Below are 12208 nucleotides of genomic sequence, written 5' to 3' on the forward strand. Positions count from 1 at the left end.
ATTGAGACATATTTATAGAAACTATAGATAAAGTGTAACATAACTTTAAACTTTTTTTTAAAAAATAAATTTTTATCTTTTTTATCTTGTTATTCCAGCTAACCCTGTTCCGATCCAAACGCCATTCCCACCTTAGCGTCTGCTCATACTGCTGCAACTGCTGCAAGCAGAAGAAATGTGCGTGGTGCTGCCTCACCTAAACTCCTCCTCCAGGAAGTCTGCACTCTGCGGAACGCCGTCAGACCCTCAGGACACCGACTGGCTGCTGCACATGACAGCACTTATGGCTCCGAAGATCTGCAATACAGATTGGGGATTATAACCGATACTATTCCATATAAACATACCCTCGTTTTTAGCAGGGATTTTTTTTCCAAGTAATTTTAAGCTTTTTTTACAAGTATTTGGGAAATGTTTCTTATGGAAGGAGAAATTCACTTTCCTTGTTTGAACGTAAAACCCAAATCCAGTATAACATTTTATTTTGGTTTTGTATACAGCCGGGATGGCTGAGAATCTCTGTCCGATTTTTGCTTCATTACTGTCTGTGACACTAATTGAGGAAGTCTTCTTACTTCCTGTTTGGTGATTCCCAAGTGTGAAATTTGGTGCCACCCGCACAGGAAGTGATGAGATATCCTGTAGTGAGGACATCAACAGTAATAATAATCAACAGAAGTTTTAAGCTTCTCAAATCGTGGGTTTTTCATGAATATTAGTACTATTATTATTGAATTATATAGTGATATCCTTGTTTACGACATTCTGCAAAATATAGTATATAATAATACACACAAAGTACATACACAAATGTGGCCATACAAGGTTATAGGCTCAAAACCTTTTCCAGAAAAAAATTATCACACAACACTCCTACAGCAGCCGGTAATACCTCCTGCATGTTTGGTTCGGTTCATGTGGGGTCCTGCGGAAGGGGGAGGGGAAAAAAGACACAAAAGTAGGCACAAGGAGGCACCTAGGGACAAAGCAATCAGCCAATCGTGTCTGACCTTCTTTGACCTGGCTGATTGATTGTTACTCGCTTTAAAGGAGGCAACGAAGATAGGACGAACATCAAACTGAGAGCCAAAACGATCACTAGCAATTGTTTTGGCCATCAAACATTTGTTCAGAGGTTGGTGGAGGTGGGAAGGTGTGTTTAAAGAGAAACTCCGACCAAGAATTGAACTTTATCCCAATCAGTAGCTGATACCCCCTTTTACATGAGAAATCTATTCCTTTTCACAAACAGACCATCAGGGGGCGCTGTATGACTGATATTGTGGTGAAACCCCTCCCACAAGAAACTCTGAGGACCGTGGTACTCCTGGCAGTTTCCTGTTTGTGAACCTTGCTGCATTGTGGGAAATAGCTGTTTACAGCTGTTTCCAACTGCCGAAAAAAGCATGCAGCAGCTACATCACCTGCCAACAGTAAAAATGTCACCATGTGATAAATGTCAGAATGTAAATCAGGGATTTAAAATATTTTACAATAGGCAAACACTGACTAAATCATTTATACATAATTATTGTAAAAATGAAGCACTTTTTTTATAACATTATTTTCACTGGAGTTCCTCTTTAGGATGGAACTGTGTGTCTTACTGCATAGTTTAGGGCAAGATAGTGGTGAACCAGTAACTGGCGAAAATGGTCCAGGTCAAATCATATACTTTAAGGCCAGTTCAGATAGATGTCTGCCAGTGGCTGTGCGTGGGGTTTACCAGTTTTGCCAGTTTCCATGCCGCCATCGATTGAGTTTTCTGAGTCGCTGCGTGTACCGTCTAGCATCTGTTGCGTTCACTGTTCTGTGCTCCACCAGGGGCTCAAATTATGGCATTGAAATGCCGGGAATGGATGCCAAATGCAAGTGGTAAAGCATTTAGCATGGGCTAAACGAGCCACCGTCCGTCTGAACCGGCCCTAAACGGTAACTGTACTTATATACACAAGTACAATTATCACTTTGCTACCCGGATTAAATAGCATAACACAGGGGCCAAGTTCCTAACAAAACCATTGACGCAAGAACCCGTTTGTGGAGATAGACTTCAGCTGGTACAGGGATTGATTAACCAAAACGGGGTTAATTGTAGCACTTACGGTAATATTAAGAGGGATTGTGGGCAATAAAAGGATGACTGTAGTTACCGTATATTTATAAGTACAGGTATCTTTTAAATAACTACAGATATTTGGCGGCCTTATCTAGGATTAGACAGTATTCCTAGTTAGATATTAAATATCTCAGTTTGGAATAAATCAGGAATCAAAAGAATAAACCATCTCCTGATGGAGAAGGTTTTCTTTTTTTTTTTTTTTTTTTGTAGAAATCTTAGATTATGTGCTGGCCTATGTTTTTAGGTTGCACTTGAAGCACTCAGTTGGGGAGCGGTGAAAAGGTTTAGTGAGGAAGTTCCAGAGGAGAAGTGAAGCCTGTGAGAAATCCTGTAAGCAAGATTGAGGAGAATTAATTGAAGTGGATAAGAGGAAATTATAATTAGTATGTGGAATGAAAACTAGATATCAGTGTATTATTGAATGAATGAAAACTAGTATTGGGCCAATCAAAATAGGCAAGAAGTCTGAATTATTTGCATCTCATAGGCCCTGGCTGTTTATTTTGACCACAGTTCTGTTATAAAGCATTGTATTATTATTTATTGTGACTGGTGATAATGTACCGTAATAGTGACGTAAGTCTAGACCTGTACTCCAGTATTTATGTTTTACTCTGGGCGGTAAAATACGCTGCTGTGTATATACACCCTCTTTGTTGTCTTCTGTATATATTCTCCTGGAAATATTTTATACTATGGTTGAGTGTATATATTGATTTTTCAATAAATATTACATTGTACAGCAAATTGGAATTTCAAGTGTAGCACTTTTTGTCTCTCACTTCCTGTTTAAAATAATTCAGAAAGATCACTCTGTGTGTTATGAAATAAAATTGCTGTTTTGGTAAAAATACAAATCAATACAGAGAGCCTTCTTCTCCTTAAAGGGGTTCTGTTTAGCTTTTTAAAAACGAAAACTGCCACTTACCTGGGGCTTCTATCGGCCCCCTGCAGCCGGAATGTCCCGCGCCCTCCTCTTCTGATGCGCCATTCCCCGCCGCCGGCACCAGTTTAATTATTTGTGTAACTAGACGAATAGAAGTGCGGCTGCGCGGCCTTGGCCTTGCTCGTCAGCGGGAGCTTACTGCACAGGCACAGTACAGGAAAACTTCGTACTGCGCCTGCGCAGTAACCTCTCGCTGATGCCATGGCCACGCAGTAAGGAAAAAAATCAATCAGGGCCCGTTTCCACTAGAGTGAATCTGCATGCGTTTCCTGCATGCAGATTTGCATAGATAACACAAGTGGATGGGCCTGTTTCCACTTGTCAGGATTTCTGAGCGTTTTTCTGTGCAGAAAAAATCTGCACGGTAGACCCTGCAGAATTCACATACCGCTGTGCGATTCGCACACACTGTATTTAATAGGAAACTCGCATGCGTTTATATACGCGAATTTTACCGCAAATTTTACCGCAAATTCGCGGGTGTTGTCGCATAAAATTAATGTAAAAGCACACCCGCACTGACATGGTTAAATTCACATACTTACTAACATATGCAAAAACGCCCGCAAATTCCCGGTAAAATTCGCATCCGCGTGCAAAATAGTTTTGCGTTTTCCACGACTAATTCGCACCGCATAGTGGAAACGGGCCATCAATCTATACTCCCGCATGATATACTTACCCGGGACGTCCTCCAGCCCCTTGCAGCTGACATGTCCCACGCAGCATCTCCGCCCGCAGCTGCCAGCCCGGGTTCCCCGCCGGTGCAGAGGCCGACCTCCTCTACTGCGCCTGTGCGAAGAGCCACTGCCAATCAAGTCCACATTGTCCGCAATGTACTGCGCAGGCACAGTAGTTCTGCACCTGCACAGTATGCTGCGGACAACGTGGACTTGATTGACAGCAGCACTTGTGCAGGCACAGTAGAGGACGACCTCGAGGTCGGCCTCTGTCTGGCGGGGAACCCCGGGCCGGTGGATGCTAGCGGAGATGCTGAGTGGGACATGTCGCCTACAAGGGGCTGGAGGACGTCTAGGGTAAGTATATCATGGGGAAGCATAGATTAATTGAATGATGTTTCCATTAAGGTTTATCAGAATCAGAATCAGAATCCTTTTATTTTAGGAATCCGAGGAGGAACCGCACACCACTATGGAGGTGCTGGACCTGAGTAACAGTCAGTGATGAATTCAGAAGGTCCGCACACTCAAATGTAGACCAAGTCTGCTGTTTTATTTAAAAAACGTGACACAATTCCTTTCCATAACCAGCGATTTGTTTCGGGGCCCCGAGGAGTCCCCTTTGTCAAGGTAAACACACAGAATGGTTACCAAAGTGCGCCCCTCCATCCCTCCCACCCCAGCCGTCACACACTGATTGCTGTTAGACTAACAGGTGCCTCAGGGCCCCCAACACCTTAATCTCTAGTTATCTGGCTTGCAGTCACTGCCATGTATCCCCTTTTCTTATTTCTTTCTGCTGCAAACACAATAAGGGAATGACAGCTGAGTGAGTTATGGGCCCCCTCCTACACTGAACCCTGAGGCTGGAGCCTCTCTCGCCTCTGCCTCGGCCTGGCCCTGACTCCAGGATATTATTTGCTGCTTCTTTACCCAATGGTTTGTTGTTTTGGCAGTGTGTTTTTGTAATTGTTAATGTGGCATAATAATCCACAATCATTTTACTTTCAATCCAATCTATATGTTTTATTTGATTGTTTTTTTCATGACTGTGTTATAAAATCAAATATAAGTGTGTGGTACATCGATTCCACTAGTCTAATCTTTCAAAAGAGCAAATAAAAAAAAAAAATAAAAAAAAAAAGATTGAAAGTTGAATAAATTTTTTTTTTTTAAAAGTATGCACACCCGATTTTGATATATTTTACCACCTCCATGTAGTATGAGAGCTTTCCTGTTCATAGTATTCAAAATCTGTTGGCCCTCATAATACATGTAAATGGTAAAATTTGCCAACCATTGGCCAATCAAAATTGGATATGTGTATCAGGCTTAAAGAGGAACTTCAGCCTAAACTGTCATTAAGTGACATTAGTTATGTTAATTAAAATAGATAGGTAATTAAAAGAACAGGCAAATGTTTGTGATTTTATGAGGGCAGCCAGGGGTCTAGTCCTGGAAAAAGAAGTGAGTGGATTCACCCTAAAAACCTATGCGCCGCGCCCAAAAAATGGGCGTGGTTAAGTATATTGTGGGCGTGGTCATGGGTGGGGCCAAATATACATGGACTTAGCAGTGATATAAAAGGTCTGCCAGGGGAAGTTTGAGCTCTGTCGTAGTGTATCCCCAAAAAGTAGATGTAATCTGACTGCATTTCACCAAAAATACACATAATCTGGCAGAGGTTCCTCCAAAATACAGAAAATATGGCAGTGGTTCCCCCAAAATAGACAATCTGGCAGCAGCAGTTCCCCCAACATACACATAATCTGGAAGCAGTTCCCCAAAATATGCGAAACCTGGCAGTGGATCGCCCAAAATACACGTAACACCCAAAATTCATATAATCTGGCAGCAGTGGTCCCCCAAACATACACAATCTGGCAGCGGTTCCCCAAAATACACGTAATCTTGCATCAGCGGTTCCCCAAAAATACAGATCTGACAGCAGTTCTCCCAAAATAGGTACCCCCAGTATAGCTAGCCAGGTCTATAGGTGTCCCCAGTATAAGTAGCCATGTGTATAGTTGTCCCCAGAATAGGTGGCCAGATGTAGAGATGTCACCAGAATAGGTAGCCAGGTGTATAGATGTCCTCAGAATAGGTGGTCAGGTGTATAGATATTCCCAGAATAGGTGGCCAAGTGTATAGATGTCCCCAGAATAGGTAGCAAGGTCTATTTGTGTCCCCAGTATAGCCAGGTGTCCCCAGTATATGTAACCAGGTGTTCAGGTGTCCCCAGTATAGCCAGGTGTATAGGTGTCCCCAGTATATGTAGCCAGGTGTATATGTGCCCAGTATATGTAGCCAGGTGTATAGGTGTGCCCAGTATATGTAGCCAGGTGTATAGGTGTCCCCAGTATATGTAGCCAGGTGTATAGGTGTCCCCAGTATATTTAGCCAGGGTATATGTGCCCAGTATATGTAGCCAGGTGTATAGTGGCCCCAGTATATGTAGCCAGGTGTATAGTGGCCCCAGTATATGTAGCCAGGTGTATATGTCCAAAGTATATGTAGCCAGGTGTATCATGGCCCCAGTATATGTAGCCAGGTGTATAGGTGTCCCCAGTATATTTAGCCAGGTGTCCCCCCTAGCACCCTGGAGGGGAGCAGCGCAGCAGAGAGGAGCATTGTGCGCAGCGTGGGGAAGGGAGGACGTTCCCCCCCCCCCTCCCTCACCTTGGGGCTCCTCTCCGTGGCTCTCCCCTCCATAAAGAATGCGGCGGCGGTGGCTGGCGGCGGTGACTGGCAGCAGCATCAGTGGGCGGGACTTACCTCCTCCAGTGTTCCGGCAAGTGGACGCTGTTCGTGCAGCTAGTCTGGTCTGCACAGCGTCCACCCAGAACACTGGAGGAGGTAAGCCCCGGCCACTGATGCCGCTGCCAGTCACCGCCGCCAGCCACCGCTGCAATCTTTATGGAGGGGAGAGCCAGGGAAAGGAGCAACAAGGTGAGGGAAGGGGGGGAAACGTCCGCCCTTCCCCGCTGCTCTGCCCAATGCTCCTCTCTGCTGCTCTGCTCCCCTCCAGGGTGCAAGGGGGGGACGGCGTCCACTCTCCAAAAAAAGTGAGTGGACGTCGTCCCCCCATGTTCACGCAGGACTCGACCCCTGAGGGCAGCCATCTTTTTGGTTGAAAGGAGGTGACAGGGAGCATGAAACACAGTTCCAACTGCCCTGTGTCCTGATCACTCCTCCCAGTTGCTAAGCAACGAGAACAACAACATCAGAAATCCCATCATGCTTTGCACAGCATCAGGGAAAAATGCCTGGGCAGTTTTCTTTGATGGGGTGGACCTTATCTTCTGTGCAGCTAAAAAATCAGGCTTTGGTAAGAAAAACAAAGTTCTGATGCTGTGAAATTGTTAAAGAAACACCAAGCCTTTTCTGTGCTGCTGAGTAGATTTTTAGTCTGGAGGTTCACTTTAAGATCAGGCATGGGATCGTTGGTCTGCTCACCCCCGCAATCAGGGGGAAGAGGTGCTACATTGCCCACACATGAAGGGGAGTGTTGTTTAACGCAAACTGCAGTTTTTTTGTAGTTAGGGTGCAGCTGTACTGTATTATATACACAGAAACATGCACACCAGCCAAAAATGATTTTTCAATGCACTTCTTATATTAGTCAAGTTTTCAAAAAATGTACATGAAACTCCAGCAAGGAATACATCTATATACAGTGCAACAAACTGTGCATCAACATAGAAATCACTGTACAATACAATCATATGAGCAGCATAAGCTTATCAGTATACAGCATATCCCCATTGATCATAGATGGAGGAAAAACATAGTCCAATTTCCCAACAGCAGCACTGTTTCGAGGCAACAAAGCCGCTTGATCACGGGCAAATAAGTCCAAAAGGCAGGGAGGCAGTAAGGCAACTGGTGCAGAGATGCAGAGCGGCATTCCTCTTCGTGCTGTGTCCACGGCAATTGAATTAGTGGTTACTAGCTGCAAATTGGCCCAAAACCCCCGGGGCCAGCCCTTGTGATGCATGCGCACAAGCGGCAATCGCCACCGTACGCATGACGTCACTTCCGCTTCTGCCAACCTCCGAGATGCGGAAGTCATAGACTTGCATAGCAATTATGCCAACCATAGCAGAGACATCGCATTTGAGTACAGGGGCAGGGGGAGCGTTGTCCTGGTAACCTAATAAACCTCTAATGGTGCAGAATGTGGTACTTTTCTGGGCCATGTTCACAAATAAAAGATACAGACACAATTTAGAAAAAACTATGCACAAATATACAACCTCAGTTTAAAGAGAACCCGAGGTGGGTTTGAAGACTATTATCTGCATACAGAGGCTGGATCTGCCTATACAGCCCAGCCTCTGTTGCTATCCCAAACCCCCCTAAGGTCCCCCTGCACTCTGCAATCCCTCATAAATCACAGCCACGCTGCTGGCAAACAGCTTGTCAGAGCTGGCTGTGTTTATCTCTATAGTGTCAGTCTGCTGCTCTCCCCGCCTCCTGCAGAACTCCAGTCCCCGCCTGCATCCCTTCCCTCCCTGCTGATTGGAGGGAAGGGACGGGGGCAGGGACCGGAGCTATGCAGGAGGCGGGGGAGCAGCTGAGACTGACACTACAGATGTAAACACAGCCTCACAGCACGACTGTGATTTATGAGGGATTGCAGAGTGCAGGGGGACCTTTGGGGGGTTTGGGATAGCAACAGAGACTGGGCTGTATAGGCAGATCCAGCCTCTGTATGCAGATAACATTCTTTAAACACACCTCGGGTTCTCTTTAAGATACACAAGGCCCATAGGCCTAACACAGTATTCCTCATATGACAGTCACAAGCAATCTACATGACCGATAGATCTACCTCCTCACTGAGCCCAAATATATATCCAGAAGAGTTCTCTACATTTTAATTTTCTTTCTATACCACCACCTCGCCAGGGCTTCTTAACAACCTCATCTACCGTGAAGCGAAGTTGAGAGATGCAGTGGCGGCAGTAAAGAAATGGCGAGCCAATGGAGAATCAGCATCAGCGCAGTGAATATTGCTGCGGTACTCACTAATGCGTGTACAAATGTCCCTACTGGTCTGCCCCACATACAGCATTCCACAGGGACATGAGATGATATATATCACACATTTAGTGGAGCAATTGGCAAACTCCTTTAAGTATATACGAGAACCTGTTCGTGGATGTGAAAAATACTCTCCTTTGGCAATGAACTCACACTGCACACAATGACCACATGGGTACATGCAGGGCCGGATTTACCATAAGGCACTGTAGGCACGTGCCTACAGGCGCCTGATGGTGGAAAAGCGGCTCACTCCCCTCCCCGACTGCCTCCCTCTTTTCTTCCCTATGCAGAGTCCTAATGAGAGTGTAAATGAGAGGTTACTCACATGGCTCTCGGCATTCCACTGATGAGATCTCTCTTCACTCAGGACAGCTCTAGCTACTTAATATTGAGGGTATCCTGGCTACCTAATGCTAAGGCAATCTTGTAGCTACCTATGACGGGCAAGGGAAGTAAGGGACGAGTGACAGCTGGGACAGCCAGCACACTTGCGGTGCAGTTTGGCAGGTGTTTGTAGGTTCATGGAGGGCAAAGTCTAAAGCCCCATACACACACTCAACAGCGGTCTTTTAGTTAGGTGTTTCACAAGAAAAGTTGTGAGAGCCTAAAAGACCACTGCTGAGTGAGTGTATGGGGCTGAAAGAGTAACTGTCAGGCTGCAAAAGCTAATTTAAACCTCTATTCTCCTGTGTTAAACAGTTTAGAAGGAAGCCAAAAAGGCAATACTGAAGTTAAAAATCTCTCTTACTTTTGATGTGTGCTGAACAGCAAGGCTGTTATTCCCAAGCTCTTAAGTAGGACGACAGGCCGCATAACATACTGCAAAGCATTCTGGGGCTGCTTCTCCCCACCTTGGGTCATCCCATTCATTTCCCAATCATGCCCTAAGGCTGCTAGTGAGAAGTTACAGGCTCAAGTTACAGCAGCTTGTAACGCAGCCCAGCTCACAGCACTGAAAAATTACAGGGCACATGTTCCAGCATGAGTCCGCTATTGTTCTTAGCCACATGGCTAATTAATATTCACTGCACAGTAGTGTTGTCCATTAGAATCTTTTTTGTGAGTCTAATCATCAGGAAGCAGGGAGGACATGACGACACAATTGGCTTCAAAGGAGACAGACAAACATGGAACCTGCCATGAGCTGTCAGGAGCATCATTCTCTGCAAATACTAAATAAAAATTCTGTGAAATACAAACGTGGACAATGAAATGCATATGTAATGTAAGTACAGCCAATATTTAGCTACTGATATATGTGTTTTTTTTCTCTGAGACCTTATACCTAACAGCTCCTCTTTAAGGTGCCAGGACATCTGTGCCTATAGGCTCCTCTGAGGTAAATCCGGACCTGGGCACATGCCTTTAAGTGCGGGTAATCAAGAAAGCCAGTTATTTATGCCCATATTAGTAGTCATTGGTGTACTCCTGTCGTGAACAAGGGTATCTTGTGTACTCTTAGAGCACTTGAATGCACAGATTGGAGGTTTCTTGGAAAAAGGAGCCAATTTCTGATAACTGCCGATCACTGTCCAGTGCTTGCGCACAATGTCAAATGCCTGCTTAGAGAGAGGAGAATAGGTCAGGACAAGTGGTATCCTATTGTTAGGTACCCTCGGTTTGAATTGCAAAAGAGAAGACCTTGACCTACTGGCTGCCCTGAACAGAGCATCAGACAACAGTTTATCGTCATACCCTCTTTGCTTGAAATTAGTGTACATTCTGCCTGCCTCTTAAAGAGACTCCGTAACAAAAATTGCATCCTGTTTTTTATCATCCTACAAGTTCAAAAAGCTATTCTAATGTGTTCTGGCTTACTGCAGCACTTTATACTATCACTGTCTCTGTAATAAATCAATGTATCTTTCCCCTGTCAGACTTGTCGGCCTGTGTCTGGAAGGCTGCCAAGTTCTTCAGTGCTGTGGTTCTGCTATGAACTCCCTCTTCCAGGCCCCTCTATGCACACTGCCTGTGTGTTATTTAGGATTAGAGCAGCTTCTCTCTTCTCTCTTATCTTTTACAAGCTGGATAAATTGTCCTCTGAGCTGGCTGGGCTTTCACATACTGAAGAATTACAGACAAGGGCAAAGCTGTTTGCAAGAAGAAACAAGCAGCCTGAAACTTCAGTGCATGAGAACAGGGGGAAAGAAACACACAAATTATCTCTTGAGATTCAAAAGGAAGGGTGTATACAGCCTGCTTGTGTATGGATGTATTTTCTATGTGTGGACATACTGTACATCAACCTACTTCCTGTTTTGGTGGCCATTTTGTTTGTTTATAAACAAACTTTTTAAAACTGTTTTTAACCACTTTTAATGTGGCGAGGAGCGGCGAAATTGTGTCAGAGGGTAATAGGAGATGTCCCCTAACGCACTGGTATGTTTACTTTTGTGTGATTTTAACAATACAGATTCTCTTTAAAGAAAGCCTCATCCGTCAAAGAGATGAGGCGAATCCTCAAAAACTGACTATATGGAAGACTTCTTTTCAAAGCTTTGTGCATACAGATAAGTATTTGAAAGGTGCAGTCTGTAATTCACCTCCACACATAGGAACACTTACATTCCAAAGTGAATTTGATGGAGGGTAGACAACTGTCCAGGGTCACCTTAAAGGCCAGCAGCAAATCAACGGGACCATCCCAAATAATGAAGATGTCGTCTATGTACCTAAGCCAGCATAAAACATGGCTGAGGTACGTAGGGTTAGAATACCCAAATTCCCTCTCAAATGAGCCAATAAAGAGGTTAGCGTAATTCAGGGCCACATTACTGCCCATGGCCATCCCCTGTAGCTGCTGGAAGAAGGAACCCTTCTTGGTGAGCACGATTCCCAGGATAGTAATCAAAAAAACAGAAAATCCTCACTCATGTTCAAGGACTCCAGTACTTCCCGTATCACCGGGATCCCCAGAGAATGTGGGATGGATGTACTATATATAAACTGGAAACATCCACAGTGCATAATATACATGGGGAATTAAAAGTACCAAAATTGGATAGTTTGGACAAAAAGTAGCCATCAAATACGATTTCATATTTGAGACACTAGGCCTAAAAATTTGATTCAGTAAGATTGCAAGTGACTGTTACCCAGAATTTGTCCCTGCCACTATTGGTCTACCTGGTGGATCAGCAAGAGTCTTGTGCATTTTTGGTAAAACATAAAAAAGAGGAGTAAGAGGAAAATCAGTAACCAAAAAATCATGTGTATCAATCATGCCCACCTCAAACACCCGCTTAACAAGATCATCAATTTCCCGTTTACTGATTGGAAGAGGATTTGAACTCAATTTGCAATACACTGTACAGTCACTGAGCTGTCTGAGTACCTCCCTCTGATAACTGGCTCTGTTCAGTAATACAATTGCCACGCCTTTATCGTCCGGTTTTATCACTAGCTCAGAAT

The 12208-nt window shown here is 44.5% G+C and overlaps 1 protein-coding gene across 1 annotated transcript in view; it reads left to right on the forward strand.

Moving 5' to 3' along the window:
• The window catches only part of HAMP (hepcidin antimicrobial peptide), a 10137-nt gene extending 7268 nt beyond the window's left edge, over positions 1-2869 (forward strand). The window contains exon 3 of the mRNA XM_068241530.1: positions 99-2869. Coding sequence (XP_068097631.1) covers positions 99-200 — 102 coding nt within the window. The 3' untranslated portion in view covers positions 201-2869. The remainder of the gene's footprint in view (positions 1-98) is intronic.
• The last annotated feature ends 9339 nt before the right edge of the window (positions 2870-12208 follow it).

Source organism: Hyperolius riggenbachi, chromosome 6 (assembly GCF_040937935.1).
Source record: "Hyperolius riggenbachi isolate aHypRig1 chromosome 6, aHypRig1.pri, whole genome shotgun sequence".
Taxonomy (NCBI): Eukaryota; Metazoa; Chordata; class Amphibia; order Anura; family Hyperoliidae; genus Hyperolius; species Hyperolius riggenbachi.